The sequence below is a fragment of the Enhydra lutris genome, unplaced genomic scaffold, assembly GCF_002288905.1.
Source record: "Enhydra lutris kenyoni isolate GAN:26980312 unplaced genomic scaffold, ASM228890v2 scaffoldscaffold2, whole genome shotgun sequence".
NCBI lineage: Eukaryota > Metazoa > Chordata > Mammalia > Carnivora > Mustelidae > Enhydra > Enhydra lutris.
The window spans coordinates 96,625,948-96,646,910 of record NW_019154086.1 but is presented as its reverse complement, the minus strand read 5'-3'; the positions used below and the strand labels follow the sequence as shown (position 1 = coordinate 96,646,910).

General features: G+C 36.6%; 1 protein-coding gene across 2 annotated transcripts in view; it reads right to left on the bottom strand.

Annotated features, from left to right (window-relative positions):
* Positions 1-577: 577 nt before the first annotated feature.
* Positions 578-20,963, bottom strand: part of LOC111151816 (GA binding protein transcription factor alpha subunit) — a 35,083-nt gene continuing 14,697 nt past the window's right edge. For both annotated transcript variants that reach the window (XM_022510034.1, XM_022510043.1), the window contains exons 5-10: positions 20,405-20,650; positions 13,361-13,555; positions 10,347-10,400; positions 9,280-9,420; positions 8,847-9,039; positions 578-4,159 (exon numbers count right to left, since the gene is read on the bottom strand). In XM_022510034.1, the coding sequence (XP_022365742.1) occupies positions 3,931-4,159; positions 8,847-9,039; positions 9,280-9,420; positions 10,347-10,400; positions 13,361-13,555; positions 20,405-20,650 (1,058 nt within the window). In that variant the 3' untranslated portion in view covers positions 578-3,930. The remainder of the gene's footprint in view (positions 4,160-8,846; positions 9,040-9,279; positions 9,421-10,346; positions 10,401-13,360; positions 13,556-20,404; positions 20,651-20,963) is intronic.

Genomic DNA, 20,963 nt, shown 5'->3' with positions numbered 1-20,963 from the left:
GAGAGAGGAGGAAGCAGGCTCCCTGCGGAGCATAGAGCCCGATGTAGGGCTCAATCCCAGGACCCTGGGATCAGGGCCTGAGCCAAAGGCAGAGGCTTTAACCCACTGAGCCACCCAGGCGCCCTGGCTTGCCTTTTGAGAAGTACTCAGTGTTACCATTTCTTCTGATTCTATTCTGAAGGAGTTTAGCTCTGTGGATGGGATTTTATTTTTTTTTAAGAGATGAGAGAGAGAGAGAGAGAGAGAGCCTCAAGTGGACTTCCTGCTGAGTGCAGAGTCCCTGGAGGGAATCAATCCCAAGACTCTTGGGAGATCATGACCAGAGCCAAAATCCAAAGTCTGCTCAACTGAGCCACCCAGAAGCCCCTCATTTATTTTCTTAAAGACTAAATTCTAACATCTAATTTTAGTTGAGCGAAATCTATTCTTCCCAAATTGGTAAGTTTTTAAGTAAAGTATATGGGACAATACAGCAGATGTAGAAATATTTTCATCCAACCCAATATCCCAGGAATTTGAGCCTATTTTTTTATACAGGAAAAAAAACTTCCAAAAACACAGAAATATACTGTATAATAGTTTTATTTTTCTCATTTTACTATTTTTACATTTTATGCACAAATATTTTTTATCTGAGTAAAAATAGAAAATAACTGTTTCATGTAAAATTACAAAAAAAATAAAAACCACAAAGCAATACATAATTGTTATTATGACCGTATAAGTGTCTTTATTTAAAGAGTAAAAATGTATGCAAAAATCCTCCTTCCTTTTACAAAAGACTGAGAATATTTTTTTCTGGCAGAAAGTGAAATATCACTGAAATATCAATATTTTTACACCTTCTAGATGTGAAGACATTAAGTTAGTCACAGGTTGTTTTATAATTATGAGTTTTAAAACATTTTTGTGCTATTTCAAAGATACACTAGTTCTTTTTAAAAGGCAGTAGCATAAAATGATGAACATGGAAAACAGCTGACCTCAGCAGAAATATTTGGAGGCACAACCCTTTAAAGAATTATCACACTTGAGTTTTGCCATTAAACGGGAGAGAAAAACTGAACCATTTCCCTAATTAACTGACATGGATTGATAAAAAAATTAATGTAATGTGATGAGTCGATCCATGCGAAGATCAACCACACACTGCAATTCTGCTTAATACGTCTGATTTTCTGATATCAACACAATTTCCAAGCTTCAAGCTAGATACATATGAAAGCTAGCTCAGTAAGAACCTCATGCAGAAAACAAATTTTAAAACAAAAATGGACATTCCTTATTTTTGTACTTAGAGGCTAAAAGATGACCAACCATTTTATCTTTCTTCTTTTAAATACACTGTAAATTCCCCTATGGAAAATTTATTCATAAAAACAGCAAAGAATGAATAGCATGAATCATATTTTCTTTTACAACACAAGTTCTTTTTCAATAAAAGAAAAGATTGCCTGGCTTTCTAATGATTGTAACCTCAATAAGGACAATGGAAATAGTTTAATATTTAAGTTGAAAAAAAGTAACTGAAGTTTCTTGAACCAATTAGGGAAATCAGTCTCATGATTTCACCTGTGTTCTGGTGCATAAAATGATGGTGATAGATGAAGAAGAAAAAGAAAAATGAAACAGCACCTGGTCCTGTATGAGAATGATCTTTGTTCAAGTTCTAATGGGAAATAAAATAAAAACTGCCGAAGGAAGAAAAATGGAGAGAATATGTTCTTGGAAAAAGGAATCTAAAGAATGCTTAAAGGAGAAGCAGCAATAGTTTGACTCTGGAGATCTAAAAGAAATGTGGGTGTTCCTTGCCTTAAAATATATACATATAGTTGCAACATAGTCTGTCATCTTCGCTAAAACTTTAAAATAATGTCTCCCCAAAAGCATTTTAAATACTAAAGTCAAAAGTTGTAAGCTCTTGGTAACATACCAGAGATGTTTATTATATTTTTTAAAACTATAAGTGACTTGTCAACTCCCCAGACTGACAGATGGTACAAAACCTTCTTTTTTGGTGATATATTTGTTCTGAACTTAAGAGTTTCTATGTATTATTTCATATGCTTATTCTATTCAGATATCCTTGTAGCCAGTGCCCAAATTAAACTAATAGTTTGTCAGTCTATTCCATATGTGTTTATAAAAAAGTAAAAATAGAAGTTACAAGTTTTATTCCTTTTAGGCATCCCCTGCAGGTCTTGAATGACGTAAGCATAAAAATGAACTAACGTTACACATCGCAGTCCTGTAAGCACAGCACTTCAAGCTGCAATTTGAGGTTACCAGAGAAGAAAATCAGAGATCCTTTCTCTCCTGCTTGTTCCTAGGATCTCTGCCTTATGTTCATTCCAGACCACGATCTGGGACCAGTAGAGTGACTGCCAGCAAGGCCTCTTTGACTTAACAACCAAGCTCTTTCCTCCTGGTTAGTCAGAAGCATCAGCTGAGCTCTTATAAAGCTGTTTGGGGGATAGATTTAGAGGAAATGGTGAAGGAGAAGGTGCATAGAGTAATGTATGTCAATCAATCTTCTGCTATAAGAGGATTAAAAGCTGCTGCCAGTATCTCATGATTCATGTGTAATACCTTAAAACAAAACAAACAAACCAACAAAAAAGCAAGCAAAAAAGAAACATTTCTAGCCATTTCTGCTTAGTGTTAGCTGGTGATAAGTAAGGAGTTTCACATATGAGAATCATATAATTAAAACATTTTAAAAATGAGTTATTATGTTTTAATATCTCTTTCCTTTTGAATATCATTATATATAGATATATATATTAAAATGGTCAAGTGAACATGTATACAGATATTTATACTCACACATATATAATATTCAAAAGGAAGAAATTCAGTAAATGGGAAATTTTGTTTGGAGAGAAGACTGTCTAAACTGGAGGTCAGAATTTCTTCTTAGAACTACGGACTAGTAATTTGCTTTTTGTCTTGAAAGGGAAAGTACTGCTGATTGATTAATGTTTTCATTTCATCAGAAACACAATGACTACATAAGCTGCTTTTGCATAACACTCTGGCAGTATAGGGCAATTTTGAAAAAGAAAGCAAGCAAGCCATGCCAAACCAAACTAAATCAAACTTTTATTTTCTGGCTGAGGTATACCTTTTCAGTTTTTTAAATCTCTGACAGGAAAAACAGAGATCATTTCAGAATTTATAGTTGGTTTATTAGAATTAAATGCCTCTCTTAAAATAATTTAAATTCTTGGCCTGACATTGTGAATAATCTATACAGAAAATCCTTAAAATTAGCTTGAGTTAAGCTAGATTTCAACCTGGATCTCCTTCTTCAGCAATGCTCTTCTGCCAGTCGACTTCTTATTGTCCTTTGCTTGCAAATATATAAATTATTTTAATAACTTGATACTCTCAGTTTAGTAATTTATTAATATTATAATTTTATTTGATATGAATATTTTAGCTCTGCTTGATTAGATGAAACAGGCACACATGCTTTAGCTGTGAAAAATTCCATTTTCTGGTTCTATGTAAAGCAACATCTAAAGCAGCAGAGAGGGGAAACAGTTATACTTTCAAAAATAGTTAAGCCAGACTGTTTCCTGGAGATACTTCATTTATTTTTCATCCTCAGATGCTACTGACTATTTTTGGTAGGGCTAGACATTAATACTGACCAGTTTAGCCTTCCTGACTGTTAACAAACTATCCCACAATGAACCTGACTTGGTGCTGAAGACATTGTGGTGACCTTTAACATACACATATTCTAAAATATATGCTCAAAGTAAAAAGATCCAAATTCACAAGAGTATGAAATATTTATAAAAAAATCATGCATCAGATTGTACAGTCTAGAAATAAAAGAAGATTCAAATTCAGTAATAAAGGTGAGAGCAATACTTGCTCTAATATTTAAGAAAGACCTCGGGCTCCCAGAAGGTCCTGGGCTCAATTATCCTTTTCCGTCTGCAGAGAAGCAGTGGCCAGGGCTACTGCTGTGACCGGCTGGGCAATCCCGTGAAGCTGCATCTTTGCAAGTTTCTTCTGTTCACATTCTGTGACCAAACGGTTCAACTCTGCTGCACTGTATCCAATAAGAGTCTTCAAGTCACAGACAAACTTGTACACAAATCTCTTGCCTTGAACTTTACAAATCATGTCCCCATCATAATAATACCTTCAAAAAGAAATACACATTAGGACTACAGGAAAAAAAACAGAATTCAGGCTTGTTACAATAGTTCAGATCCCTCCTTAAGCAGGAGCCTAGTCCTGTATCTACCCGGACAACAACTAACATTGAAGTTACAGAGAAATATTTAATGTTACTATCCAAGGAAACTTCAAAACATTGCTTACTAAAATTCCAATGTTCCGTATTCTAAAACTCTATGTACTAAATCTTCAAACTGTATTTCAACAATTATGATAAAATACTGATTTAAAAATGATCACTATTAAAACAAAACAAAAAACCTTAGGAGTAGTAATAGAACCTAAGAACAAGGGCTTGGAGTCAGAATGTCAAGATTCAAAATACAGTGTCTTGACTTTGTGTGATTTTGTCACCACACAAAAGTCACATTTTCTCTAAGTTTTTATTCCTCGTCTATACAATGAGGTTAAAAACAGCACTTGCCCTCATAGAATTGCTGGGAGTTAAAAGGATTATCTTTGCAAAGTGCTCACTTAAGCACACAATGACTGGCACATAGCCCTCTATAAAACGTAAGCTATGTTAATAATTAAGAACCCACATTAAAGGAGAAATTTGTAATACGCATATTCTATGGACTGTGGGAATGTCCACTTTTCTGTACGGTACAAAATCCCTTAAGTTGCAGCCATGCCTTTGCTGTTACCATTCTAATATGTAAAGGCTCTCCTTTCAGTGAAATTCTCCAAATCCAATAAGGAGCCTCAGAAGTCTAAGTAAAGGGTTAAAAGACAGATAGGATACAGAAAACCAAGGAAGAGGACATCATAAGGAAACACCGGTCCTATACCTACAAAGACAAATCTGGAGGAGTCCCTCTAGAGGCCTAGTTTTCTGCTGCTATGTATGGAAACAGAGCTGGACTTAGATTTACTTTGGAAAAAGTTTATTTACTGTTAATCGCTGTCAATTCCAGTAAAGGGAAAAAGGTAAGTTAAGACTTATATAGGCAGGGAGACTGTTAAGCCTTATATTTTGTTTTATTTTATTATTTTTTCCCCACCTCCGTGAAGCTTTGATTTTAAAATTGTACTGCCCATCTGGACCAGTTTGACAATAAACAGTTATGAAAGGAACGACTATTTGCCAAAGTACCAACATGGTGTAAACTACCATATTTAGCAGGACTTTATTATAAAGTCATTCAACTTAATCAAGAGTCCATTAATGAAAAGATTGATCTATGTGCAGGAAATTAAGTCACTTTTCCTCAATTTCAGAATGGAGAAAGCCTAACAGGCAGTTATGTTCATTTTCTCAGTGAGATACAATACACTGGGCAGAGTTCTTGTGTTTCCTTTTGTATCAATTACATTCAGACATAATTTAGATCTTAGCCCACAAACCATCGTCTGTCATCTAATTTAAAATGAGACTGGTATTTTAATTTCTTAAGAAGATTTCTTCACAATATGTAAGGTTATAGCAAACAGACACTTGAGAAAAAAGTAAGATGAAGGAAGAAAGTGGTTTTATATTTCAAGGAGGAAAATGGAGTTGGTATAACCTTATGTCTCTTGGTAAAAGGTGATAAAAGAGTACAAACACTAAGTTCTAATTTTACATAGTATGTCCTTCCATCTACTAGATGCTGTCATACAACCACTATATATAATAGCATTCACCACATTTGTACCCTCCATAAAATGAAGAAAGTAGAAAGGTACATGATACCTGTGTTTTCATGGATTTGATTTTGCCCTCTTTTTTTTTTTTAACTTGTATTTTTTTTAGCCTTTATATTGTGAAATAGATTTCCCTAGAATCCCTCCAAGGTCCCTCCCAATCACTACCCCTGCCTTGCTCTAAAAGGTAAAAACAATCTTGTTCCACGATGGTAATTCACCGCTTGTCACCCAAACATGTATCCCTAAACTTCTCCTGTTTCTTGAACTTTATACTATAAATACACTCATACAACATGTACTCTTTCGGGTCTGATTCCTTTGCTGAACATTACGTTTGTGAGGTTCATCTGGATCAGTGCTTGCAGCCCCGGTTCATTTCCATGGACACACAGTCCACTCTTGTTTACCACAATTCATTTACTCACTCCCCTGCTAACAGGTATTTGGTTTCTGGCTCTGGGATATTATAAACAGTGCTGCTGTGAGCATGTGTGCAGACACACGCGTGCAGTTCTGGTTGGCAGGTATTTAGGAGAGAAACTGCCGGGATACAGGCTACATTCCTATCAGAAGTGTAGAGGCATTCCCGCCGCTCCACATCCTCAACTCCTGGTACTGGCAAGCATTTAAATGTAGGTCACCCTGAGACATGCTCTGTGCCATTTTATCATCGTTTCCAACCGCGTTTCCCTGATTACGAGAGGCTGTGCCCTGCGGCATACGGTCATCGGCCGCGCGGATAATCACCAGTCCAGTGTCTATTCGTGTCTCTTGCCTATTTTTCCTATTTCTCCTACTGATTTGTAAGAGTTCTTAAGTTACTTCAGACATGACTTTTACGTCAGATTTGTGGCTTGCCTTTCACTCTCCCGACGATGGCTTCTGTGGACCAAAATGTAATTATAATCTAATTTAAATGTAGTCCCAATTTCTTTTCTCCATCAGGGTCAGTGCTGTCAATTCTGTTTGACGTCTTTTCTCACCTACCGACATCATGGAGGTATTTCTAGATGCTTTCCTATTTTACTTTCCATATTTAGAGCTACAAGCTACATGGAACAAATTTCTGGTATGGTATGAGGAAGAAGTTGAGTTTCACTTTTTTCCCATATGGATAGTCAACCGTCCCAGCTCTATCAATTGAAAAGCAGGTCTTTCCTCATGTCTTTTCTCCATACCGTCTTTAAGTCAAATACTCTTATATTCTTGGCTCTGCTTGGGCTCTCCGCTGTAATCTGTTGTCTATTTGTCTCTCCTAAGCAAACAACACATTGTCTCATTGTTCCAGCTACAGCCAGTTTCCATGTCCTGGAGAGCAAGTCTTCCCACTCCATGTTAATCTTCTTCAGGTATCCTAACTACTGCGGCACTTTATATTCCCACATAAATTTTACAATCACCATGTTAAGGTCTACAAAGAAACTTTCTGCATTGAAACTTTTATCAGAGGAGACCTGACATCTTAAAGATTAATTCTAATAATTTATCTGTCATTTTGAAGGGACTTGTATATATACAATTATATCAACTGCCAAAAATGACGGCCTTAATTCTCATATGGAAAGGATCTTTAGATAGTTGGCAAAGTACGTGAGACTAAGTAAGTGATAAACACATCGAAAATAAGGCATTTTAAGGGTGCCTGCGTGGCTCAGTCGGTTTAAGTCTGCCTTCAGCTCAGGTCATGACCTTAGGGCTCTGGGACTGAGCCCCACATCAGGCTCTGCCTCTCCCTCTCCCTCTGCTCCCACCCTGCCTCCCATTTGTGCGCTCTCTCTCACCTGCTCCCTCTCTCAAATAAATAAATAAAATAAAAAAGGAAGAAAAGACAGCATTTTAGTTACTTTGAATGCTAAGGAAAACAGTTATTTTGGAAAAGAAAAATGATCATGCTAAAATATGTAGCAGTATTTACATGATCATGACCCTAACAATGAATGCTGATATAACCGCAATTTCCATATAATTATGTAATTACATTAAGATGAAGGGAGAAAGAGTATGTAAATATGTGTAGTGGAGAGGTGAATCATAATCTCGCAGTGTGAAATTCACAATGTCCAAACGAAACATGAAGTAGCAGTAAAAGCATATTATTTAGAAATAAAGATAAATTGCAGAGCTATTTTACACTATATTCACTCTTTCAAAAAAAGACATTAGTTCCATATTTCCATATATCCTGCTTTTTTACTTAAATGCACATACTAATTTCCATTCCTGTGGAAAGCATAATTTCTGAGAGTAACTGTCTCAAAAAAATTCATGCTACTTATAGGAAGTTACAAATAATTTTATTTTATTCCAATTCAATCCATGTAAAGGTTGGATATTCAGATTTAGGGCGAAGGTGAAGAGAGAACAGAGAAATGGGTCGACATTATGCACCTCATTATAAAAAGAGAAAATATCTGCATTTTTGCTAAAATTTATACTCAATTCACCTATGCAAATGATAGCATCTTAATCTTTTATGTAAATGACAGAAAGCTCAGAGATTAAAATATAAGTTTTAAACAGAGTAATATATGCTTTTCAACCAGATAAGAACAAATAATCTTGGAATCATCTAAAAAAAAAATACATGCCTCAAAATCATTACTAAATATCTTTGTAAAAAGTCATTTTTGGGGTGCCCGAGTGGCACAGTTGATTAAGTGTCTGACTCTTGGTTTCATCTCAGGTTGTGACCTCAGGATCAGGGGATGGAGCCCCCCACTGGGCTCTGCACTGAGCACAGCATCTGGTCAAGTCTCTCTCTCCCTTTACCTCTGCCCCCTTCCTCCCCACCCCCCCACCCCCACATGCTCAAGCACACACAAACTCTCTCTAAAATAAATAAATCTTTTTTAAAAAGTCACTTTTAACAACAGTATGAAACTATTAGCTTTTTAATTAAATAAACATAAACAAGTCTTTTAATGTTACATAACAATGTTAAACCTAGAATAAGAAATAATTTTTTAGAAAGGCTCGATAATAAAAAGAAATAATAAACAATAATAATGATAAATACTTACCTTAATGCACGACTGAGTTTCTCATAGTTCATTGTAGGCTTATTTTTACGTTGTCCCCACTTTTGTGCAACTAGTTCAGGCTGATTTAGCTTAAACTCGCCTTCATCACCAACCCAAGAAATGCAGTCTCGAGCATCCTTGTCAGTAAGAAGTTCTAGCAAAAACTGCCATAGTTGGATTTGACCATTGTTTCCTAAATTGAGAAGGACAAGCATTGACCACAGTGCTATGGATCAGTAGCAGGCAAAAGGCACCACACAGGTTCTTCTCTGGGTCATCCCCCAGCCATGCTAAACACAATTTTTTTTTTAAACAAATGCTGTTTAAATACTGCCAGAGAAATAATCTATATTCATATTTTCATACAGTGAAAAAAAACCAAAATACATGATTTGACAAATTTTATAAATACCATAAGATAATGCAAAAATACCTGTTCTGTTCCCAGGTGAACTTCTATCTTCTCCTGAAATCCTTGGAGCTCTTTGTACTTTAGCTGCCTTTGCGCTACTATTTATAACTTTAATAGTAGTTGGTGTAGCAGACTGTACTGATGCTGGAATAATCTGCACAGCTGCAAAGAAAAATGGAAAAAAAATTTTTTCCTTCTAATACAAGCTGTAAAAAATCTACTAAGATATAAAATGCTATTAGTTTTACTGATGCGCCTCTAATCAGCTCAAAAAAAAAAGGGGGCCTCATTTTTAAAAAGCCTTAATCCACAGAAGTTTTGAACAAAATTACCAAAGAAGTCCTGAGGATAAGGTATGATGTTTGCATTATGGGTTGTGAATCTTAACTTGGGGAATAAGAGCAGGTCTTATTTTCAATTAACTTAGTGGTATATACACATTAAACAAGAAATTATAAAAACATATGTTTTAAGAATATTTCTTCATTAAAAGTAGTTTATCAAATGTTGGGAAAAAAATATGGACAAATGAGAACTCACACGCACTGGTGAGAACACCCACATCTACCCGCACTTGGTGAAAAGCTATGGTAATCCCTAGTCAGGGTGGAAGGAACCCCTGTGATAAACCAGAGAATCTCCCCCACATTCTTACAAACACTCATTCCATCATACTCACAGACTTTTAAAATGAACAGACAGCAGTGAAAATGAATGAAATCACACTGCAAGTATCATCAAAAGTCTCATAACTGTTACACAAAAAGCAAGTTATAAAAGGATATATACAGTTTATTATCATTTTACCCAGAAAGTTTAAACACAGGTAAAACAATGCTATAAAGTGTGGTTGCCTAGTTGGTAAAAATATAAAATATGCACAGAATAATAAACATCAATTCAAGATAGTCATTTAAAATGAGATCTACAACAGGCAAAGTTGATACATAAAGTTTTAATTCTTATGGTGTACATAGATGTTAGTTACTATACTTTATTTCTTGGTGTATCTAAAATATTTCATAAAAAGTTAAAAATTAATTTTATTACCTTGCAGTGCTAAATTAAAAGAAAGCATGAATACTCACGCTGATCAATTGTAACTATCTCATTCATCTGTTGTTCTTGGCTTGCCAACACATCTGAAGAACACACATAAAAATTTTTGTTTACATTTACCCCAGAAATATAAACTCAAGTCAGTAAAACTCAATTCAACTGACCAACCAGATAAACTAAAAAGCAAAACATTCAACAAAACTTAATGGCACAATAACCTAAAGAAATACTTGATATTCACTTTGCAAGAAAAAGATATTTTTAAGAGAAGTAACAGATGGAGAGCTCTAATTCTTTTAACATTAAGAAATGTTAGAAAAATGGAGTTACTTTTCACAATTCATAGTATAAAACAGCAGTTCAGATTCTGAGCTGGATAGTCCCATAACACAAATATCTATATCTAAATCTATTTATCTGTATAAAACCATTTAAAACATGGAAACCTTTAAAATCAAATCAAAGATGAGAATGTACACCACACTGAAATTACTTAGCATTTGTTAGATATACATTCTCAGTCAAGGTGAGATCTTCAGAACTTACTAATCTGTTCTAACAGATTGAATAAAACTGCTTTAACTTTTTTTTATAAGATTTTATTTATTTGAGAGAGGGGGGGAGGAGCAGCAGAGGGAGAGAGAATCTCAAGCAGACTCTGTGCGGAGCAGGGATCCCCACAATCTCATGACCCTGAATCATCACCCGAGCTGAAATCAAGAGTCGGATGCTGAACTGACTGAGCCACCAGGCGTTCCAAAAGGGCTTTAACTTTATAATGCTCCTTAAAGATAGTTAAATTTTCAACTAAACTGTAGTGGTCCTACAAGTCACAAGTGAATGAAATAATATAAGGATGGCGACAAAGACAGCTCTCAACATGAGTTACACTGTAAAAGGTCCTAATACAACCACTAAGAGAGCCACTCTTAACTCGTCTGTTGCTATCCCCTACCCAAATTCTAGTCTTTATTTCTTTAACGAAAGTTCCTATTTCCCAGTCTCTAATATTTCAGCCGATTTATTTAGTGCCCATCATAGATTAGATGCCTTTCTCCTGAAGCTGTACCCACCAGCAATCATCTGCGTACTGGGTGAGTACCAGCCTGGGCACCGAACACAATTCTACTTAGGGTGCCATGCCAAGATCCAGTTCTAGGCACACAGAGCTGGAAAGGACTGAGAAACTAAAAAGAGATCTAAAGCCTACCTGTCAGATAAGGGGTTTCTTTTGGGGTTTATATAATTATACGGGACTAGCCTCAGATCTTGGTTCTGATCTTAGCACTCACTTATTGGCTGTGTGCCTTTGATAAATTGTTCAACCAACTTAAGCATTAATTTCCTCATGTTTAAATGAGCTATCCCACCTACCACCTCATGAGGCTGTCACAGGATTAAAGGAAAAATTTATTTTTTAAAATAGATTCTCATTTATTTGACAGAGAGATCGAGTGCACACACAAGCAGGGGAGCAGCAAGCAGAGGGAGAGGGAGAAGCAGCTCCCCGCAGAGTAGGGAGCCCGACATGGGGCTCGATCCCAGAACCCTGGGATCATGAGCCAAGCCAAAGGCAGACGCTCAACTGACTAAGCCACCCAGGCACCCCAAGGAAAATGTTTTCTAAAAGCACAATACTTGAAACATAGCTTAACTTTTCAGTAAACTGGAGATGTTATTGCTTCATCCAGATTCCTAGTTCTGAGCATTCTCCCCGCTTCAAAGAAATGAACAGATACACAAGATTCCTGTGAAGTCTCTGAATGAGCTTTAAAGACTGAGAAGCACTAGGAGAACCAGAGACAAGCACAACAGAGTGCCGCCATGGGGGAGACAGCAAAACCCACCAATTTCAAACTGTAGTCTAAACACCGTCTTCGTCCTAACCTTGACAATTCCTATAAGGATACATTTCAGTAAACATGACTCACATGTTAAAAACCTGAAACAATTCAAGAGTTTTCCTTATTTACCTGAAAAGCTGCGTAGAGGGGGAAAAAAAAACCCCAAACCACTGTGAAATCAAGAACAAAACTTCAACCAGAACATTTAACTTACTTATCTAATAAGAAAAACTGGAAATAAACCCTATAAATGTAATGAATGCAGTAAGACTTTCGGTGTCAATAGATACTTCCCCCTCTAGTATTAAGAAATTCCATGAAAGAGAGAAACTCTAACCAATGAAGGAAAGCCTCTCTCTAGAGCTCATTTTTTATTTAGCAGCAGACAAAGCACCCCAGATGAAAACCCTAAGCCTTCGAATACCTGTGGAAAATCCCTCCAACCAGAGCTGTTCCTTTACTGGGCGGTAACAGAACAAACCCTACCAGTTACCTTTTTATCCATAACCATTACACAAACAAAGTCAGAGTTTGTCTTATTCACACATTCTGAAAAGTATGTGGGTCTGGCTAGCATTTCTGGCCTGCTGTAGAATGATGTTAGGGAACAGGGTACTGCTAATATTTTCACAGACAGTCACTGAAATATAAGATGGATTAAAATTCAAACAAAATAATTTACATTTATTTGAGCTTTTTGTTGGTCAGCCAAGTAGTTTCTAATTTCTGTATAGAGTCACTTAATCATAATAATAATATCTGTGGAGCCAACATGGAAACACTTATAAATAGCAGACTTCAAAATGAAAGAAATGACTGATGAAACAGAAGTCAACGGATGGAATTTATGAAGAGAGCTAAGTGTAGGGCACAGAATCTTAAGAGCTTGGATTCTGGCATTCTTTAGTGTGGTTTTGGATCTTGGCTCTGCCATTCCCTAGCCCTGTACCCTTGTGGGGCTGGTTCTTTAAGCCATGGTATCCTATCTTAAAAATAAGGAAAGTAATGATTTGTGGCATCAGTTAGAGGGATTAAATTAGATAATACATATAAAGCTCCCAGCACAGCTTATACAATTAGTAGGTGTTAATTATTATTGCTATTATCAAAGATCACAACAAACAATGAAGACAAAGTTATACAGAAATAAAGTTAAACTCAAGTTACAGTGCAAACAGGTAATAATTCAAATTTTATACATTTTCGAAGAAGTTCCAGATGACTCCACAGAATTTCTCCCCGAGGCACTCGCTGAAAAAAATCTTCTTGGTTGAGACTGCATAATTCTCTTCCAGAAATGTTGAGTGTGGTCAGGTCTATATCAGTCATGCTGAACTCCTTCATTACCCAAACCACCCAGTGCAGGACTTGGTCTGTAGACCACTGTATAGGATCTAAAGAGAAAAATATTACCATTAGCTTAGTCCTATCTTAGATATTATATAAATTCACAGTTAATTTGTCAATACACACACACACACATATATGTGTGTATATATATATATATATATAGAGAGAGAGAGAGAGAGAGAGAGAGAGAGAGAAATCTGGAAAGGATCTTTCCCCAAGTTAAGAGAAGTAAATAAACTCAAATAAATAAAAAGGTTTTTAACACTACATTTTCTCCTCAGCTCCTTTTCAATTTCTCAATCTAAACTTTTAATGAATTCACCTGATTTACATCAGTTAGTCTGAAATTTTATCAAGAAAAAATAACATAAAATTGCTCTTCAATGGGTCAACCGAAAGAATAAAAAGTGGGATTTCTCTAGAGAGAATGGCATAAATCATCCAAGTTTTAAACATTACTTTGCAGCATTATATAATTTGGTGCACTGGGGGGAAAAAAAAAAAGAAAACTATTAAGGGGTTTCTGAAGAGCTAGACTCACTCTCCAAAATGTGCAAAACATAATCTTTCCTCCCTTTCGCTTCTTGTAAAAAGCTGGTGTTCCTATATTCACCCTTTAGTGGCATTTATAATACAACATGCAAATTGCATGTTTTCTCAGCTGTCTTTCCCTGTAATACATTAAGGTCTGAAATATAAGGACTGTGTTTTATAAACCACTGTTTATCTTCGGAGTTTACCGCAATGCCTTATGCATGGCCTAATTTGTTAAATCTATGGAAAGTAAATCTAAATAGTCATTTTCCTCATCATTTTTTTACTATCTAATTGAGTTCACAAATGAAAAAGATGGCCAACATGTATAAATATTTCATCGCTGTATCCCTGGCACCCAAAAGAGTATTCTACCCATGTAAGTTCAATAAAAACTGGCTGAATTAATTTCGGTTTAGGTATTTTTGCATGGAGAAGATGATCTATCTAAACAGTATTGGTTACATGCCCCTAAGATGGAGTAAGTGGGGAAAAACACATTTAGGTACTTATCAAGAGCCAATTTATAATAAAAGATGAATCAAACATAATACAGGATTGACAGCCACAGAACTGATTTTTTATTTGATCTTTTCATAAAGACAAAAGGGAGAAGGATTTTGAGAAGATGGCAGAAAGTTTTTTAATGTCTTTGAATGCACACATTAAAAAAACACCACTAAAAGCAAAAGACAGCAAAACCAAAAATCCATGTATATTTACAATAAAACCAGGTGAACAAGGTATCTATACGGAAGCCCAAAATACACAGATGAAGACAAAGCAATAACATTCAGAGACCTTCATGGTATCAGTATCTGTTTAGGAGACTAAGGGGGAAACAAAGGAAAATCTGACCCATTTTCATTCTGAGCACAGGAGAACTTCAACACAGCCAAGAAGTTTTCACTGAGCGCAACAGGCCAAGCTCAAAGGAGTAGCTCAAACAGTTTTGCCCGATCGAGTGCAAAGGTCCATGGTAAGATTTAAGGGGCTGGAATAGTGTAGCACCTTTGGGTTTTTCAAACTGAGCCATGGATCACGTCCAGGAGAGTGGAACACAATGAGAAACTACAGGGAATGGAATCTAAACCAAGCGGCACAGAAACACCAAAGAAAAAGAGGAGGTCCATATAAGAGTGGATTAAGGGTACAGACAGCAACTGAGAAAGCCAGTGGCAATGTTTTTGTTTTTGTTTTTAAACAAACACCCAACATGGGGCTTAAACCACAACCTGGAGATCACAGTCATGTGCTCTTCTGACTGAGCTAGCCAAGTGCCTCTACTGGATCTATTTTTTAATACTACTTGAAAATAAAAGAGGAAAGAATTATAGAAAGCTAGAAAAGCTATCCTGAACTACACTTCCCATTATAAGTTCAAGTAACCTCATTTTACATAAACATGAGCCAAAAAAAAGTATCATGATCGAAAAAGTTGGGGCAAATGTAATCAGTCTGATTTGTTTTCTTAAATAATATCAGGACTTCTGGTGTAACATAACTAATTGTGCATATTCTCCCTGTTTATTCTCTAAGACCCTAGTAAAATGACAGTAAAGGAATTTTTAAAAGAAGCAAACTCATAGGAACATAAGTGAAAATGCAAACAGATGGGAGACTTTCAACTAATTTTTGAAGACAGTCAGCAGAGTGAAAATCAAGTGAAGTAGAAGCTATGACCTAAAATATCTATCCAGGAGGGTACAGTAACAAGTAAGTGTTTCCTGACTACAGAATCCCTCTACTGGCTCAGGTTGTGGTGGTTTCAGGTAGCAGAAGTGTAAGTGGAAAATGAGGGGACTGATTTAAAGTGTATGGTGTTGTTAGAACCTCTAGGGCCTCTCCTTCATTCTCAAGAGCCAACTGAAAACCATCCCCAAGACATGTCCATATCCCGACCCCCGCCACTACCCCATCCCCGGAACTTCTGGGACAGACATGAAATGTACATTGATCCCAGTAATAAAAGTCTACAAACTGAAGAGTGGGACCCTCTGCACTTCCCTTTCCATTTCTAGAATGCAGCATTCACATATACATCAACCCTAAATCCTCACCTGAACTTTCTACTCCTATCAGGTATTTGGCCAATTCTCCAGAGAAGTTAAAGATACCCAGGAAAAACATCTATATACATATTGACACCTGGGAATCTTTATGAAATGACCAATATCCCATTTTACCAGAGTATGGTCAAGAACTCCCTTCCAGAGCTTCAAACTAATTAGCTTTAAAGTAACTCACTTTTAACTATGAACAGATGAGTAGGAACAGATATTTGAGAGACTCAAAGCATTAAACAAAAATAAACAGAAAACTAGAATCCAGAAGCAGAAATAATGCAATAACAAAATGAAAAAAAAACAAAAAACAAAAAACAACAAAAAAAAAACACGTGATCAGAATGCTAAAAGGAAAAACAAAAATGAAAAGCCCTTGTAAAGTGAAAATAACTATCAGGATAGTTTGTTATATAAAGACAAGAAATTTGGCAGAAAGTTGTTCATATAGATACAAAAATGACAAACGAAAGAAAAAAAGATACAGAGGATCAGCCCAAGAGATTCAGCAAGAGTCTCAGGAAAAAAGAAAAACACTGAAAGTCATTACAAAATAATAATGCAGGAAAATTTCCCAGAACTGAAGGCTACAATTGTCTAGATCAGCAGCTGTCCAAGAGAAATATATTGCAGGCCACCAGGTAATTTTAAAAAGTTTTCTCACAGCTATATTAAAAAAAAAAATAGGTGAAATTTATTGTAATAATAATTTCATGTAATGTTTCCAAATGTTATTTCAACATGTAATCAACCACAAAAATTTTAAAAGATTTTACATTCTTCTCTGTTTGTACCAAGTATATGACACTCACAGCACAGCTCAGGTCAGACCAGGCACATGTGAAGTGCTCACGTGGGACTAGTGGCTACTGCACTAGGCAGTGCCGGGCTGTGCAATACTTCCCCATAATCCATAAATTTACAGCACATGAAATAGATGCACAATGCCACTAAACCAGGTTAAAGACCAGAGATAAAAAGGAAATCAAAACAGCTTCCAGAGAGAAAAATAAAAAGGATATAAAAAGGAACCAGAATCAGAATGCCCCCTGAACATCCCACACTATAATGAAACAGAACAGGGCCATATAAATTTTGAGGAAAAATAGTATTTCAACTTAATATTCTATACCCAAGCTTTCAATCAGAGAGAGCAGAATAAAGAATAAAGACATTTTCGGATATGTAAAGTCTCCCCCACCAATAAAACAAACAAACAAAAAAACACCCTGCCAAACCAAAAACAAAAGCAACTTTTTTTTTTTAAGATTTTATTTATTCATTTGATAGAGATCACGAGTAGGCTGAGAGGCAGGCAGAGAGAGAGGGGAAGCAGGCTCCCCGCTGAGCAGAGAGCCCAATGCAGGGTTCGATCCCAGGATCAGAGATCATGACCTGAGCCAAAGGCAGAAGTTTAATCCACTGAGCCACCCAGGCACCCCCAAAAGCAACTTTTATTTCCTAGGTGTCCTTTCTAAGGAAACCTATACCGAGGAATGAGAGAATAATGAGTAAATGGTAGAATAAAACGAAGAAAAAGGAAAATATAAGATCCTGAAAAATGGATCCAGCAATGCAGGCCAAGTCAAGGATGTCCAAGGATGACAGCACTATGGCAGATCTACAAAAGAACCAATCTAAAGATAATTCAGAATTTGGGAAAAATTCTGGCACAAAACAGAGTGATGGAAATGGGAGAAAGTCAGTCTTGGTATATACAGAAATCTACAAACTAAAAATTAAGTCAACTTAGGGGCGCCTGGGTGGCTCAGTGGGTTAAGTCTCTGTCTTCGGCTCAGATCATGATCCCAGTGTCCTGGGACTGAGCCCCACATTGGGACTGAGCCCCACATCGGGCTCTCTGCTCAGCAGGGAGCCTGCTTTTTCCTTTCTCTCTGCCTGTCTCTCTGCCTACTTGTGATCTCTCTCTCTGACAAATACATAAATTTTTTAAAAATCTTAAAAAAAAAAAAGAGCTTTATTCTAAAGTAAATGATACCCCTAGGTAGGTACTCCTGAGTCAGAGTTTATAATCTTGCTCTCTCTATAATTCATTATTATATACTACTCTCCATAAAAGATCCTACTACTGAAGGGTTCTTGTTGGAAGTCTAGTAAACTACGTAAAATATTATTTTAAGTGTTTTTATGCTCTCTTCCTTCCTTTTCAGCATTTCCTCTCTCAGAGGTGACTGCAAACTCACTAACAACAAGGTCAAGCATGATGTCTATGCTAGCTTTTACAAGTCAAAAATAAATAACAATATTGTCAACCACGTATCTGAAGAACGGCTCTAACTGGGCTTACCTTCTCAGGTTCCAATTAAAAGCCCCTCTCCTCATCTATCCTTCTCCTGCTCGTGCCTCACTATTTTATCTACAAATACTAAGGTTACTAACAACTCATGAACCTTCAATAATATTTATTTATCCCTCCAACACTCTTCCCATTTGCCCACCAAAGGTTAATGCTGTCTTCTCCACTTCTATGTCTATTTTTTCCTGTAATTCAGCTTTTTCTAACTCTAGTTACTTTTTTTCTAAATCTACCAATGAACCTCTGATTACCAAATTTAATAGATACTACTCAGTTGGCGTTTTTTTTTTTTTAAAGATTTAATTTATTTGACACACAGAGAGAGAGAGAGACAGAGAACAACCAGAGGGAGCAGCAGGCAGAGGGAGAGGGAGAAGTAGGCTCTCTACTGAGTAAGGAGCCCAATGTGGGGCTCGATCACAGGACTCTGGGATCATGACCTGAGCCCAAGGCAGATGCTTAATCAACTGAGCCACCTAGGTGCCCCTCACTTGGCATTTTTTTTTTTCATTTTGTCAGCAATGTGGCCACTCCTGACCATCTAAAACTCTTTTTCAATTTCAGAGACACTATATACAGCTCTTATTTTCCTTCTATCTCCTCAGCTATTCCATGTCTCCATTCCTTTTCCGCAACCTGAAATGCCAACAAGGCCCAGCCTTTAACGTTGTGTTCCTTTCCATTTTCTCTCTCTCCATCAGAGACTGTATATACTTGTATAGCTTCTAGACAAACTCAACAGAGCTAAGTCCCAGGAAACATTTTCATCTCCAGTCCAAATCTTGTGTACCTGAAAATACTTTCTGGCCACCTTCAGCTGTAATATGTGCAACACTTTCCCTAGACAAATCTTTCCAATACCAGACTTCCCCATGTCCCCCACTTAAGCTCTGGAGGGCTTGGCCTATCTGTCTCATGTGCCATTCAAAGTCCAGCATTTAACATGATGGCTGGCATATGTTGTTCACTAAATTCGTAATAAAGATGTAACCAGGTCGCATCAGTATGATCGCTGCCCTAGTCACCCAAGCTTGAGAAGCTGTATCAGTACTTGAATCTCTCATCTCTACCCTCACACAATCCACCAGTCAGTTGCTCAGCCCTATCACTAGTTTCATTCATCTCTTCCCACATAAATTATCGAGTCTAGGCTAACCTAGACATTATCACCTAGTGACAGGTCAACTACAACATGTTCCTGTTTTCCCTTCATTCAGTTTCTACTGCTCCAACGTATGTCATGCACTGCTGCCACATTCATCTACCATGGTCACATCCATCAATCAAAAGCAGTTCTATAATGCAAAAGAGTAACTCCATCAAATCTTCTCGCTACTCACTGCTGTGTCTAACTTTTGCACACACATTTTCTGTCTGGACTGTCTTCTCCCAATAGTTTTTCTAAAACAAATCTTTCCCCCAAAGTTCCCCAGACCACTGTGATCCCTTTGAGATTCTTTCTCTCTCTCTCTCTTTTTAAAGATTTATTTATTTTAGTGGGGGAGGGGCAGAGAGGGAGAGGGAGAGAAGCAGACTCCATGCCTAAGGCTAAGCATGGAGTCTGACTTGGGCCTTGATCCCAGGTACCTTAGACCATGACCTGAGACAAGGTCAAAAGTCAGACACTCAACTGACTGAGCAACCCAGGTGCCCCGATCTCTTTAAGATCCTAATAGCATATTCCCTTTATACAAGTTACTGACAGCTTAAAAACATGCTACTTTTTATGGTAACTTCTTTTCATTTATCTTCTCTCTCTTCAACTCCACAGTGATACCCTAAAGAGAGAATTTTTTTTTTAAATTTCTTTGTATTCTTAGCACCCAGGACAATATTTGTCCAAAGGGGATAAAAAGAGAGATCCAGAAAATCAATTTAAAATTTTACATTTAAAATAGACCAACTTACTCACCCTAGCGTCCTCTACGTCAAGGTTAATTCTTATTGTTCTACTAATATGTAATTAAGTATTTTATTACCATAAGGTATCCCAAGGCGTTCTTGCTCTTTCCTATAACCTTCCAGAGCGGCAGCCCATCTTGTCACTTGTTCTGAGGTTTCATCTGAAATAGTTGTAATGTGTTTTGTGCCATCAAGAGTTATAACTTGAGCTTCCTCAACAAGATGTGCTTCTGCTTCAGCATGGTGGGCATCTGGATCAATAACTACTTCAACTGTTTCCGCAGGTTTAACAATTTCAAGGATGTTTAGCTTAGGTTCAATTCCTAAGGAGTAAAAAAAAAAAAAAAGGTAATCTAAATGAAAACACGAAAGTCACTAAAAAAATAAAATTCTGCTTAGATTCTATGTTCTCAAATGGTAGAGCAAATGCTCTCTTTTAGACACAAATAAAATTATTCACTAGAACTTTGGTAGATCAGATAACAGTAATGTGTTAATATTAATTTCCTGATTTTGATAATTGTAATGTAGTCATATAAAAGAAAACCTTGTTTTTAGAAAACACATATACTGATGCATTTAGGGATAGAAGGAAATCATGTCTGCAACTTATTCTTAAACTGGGCAAAAAAGGTA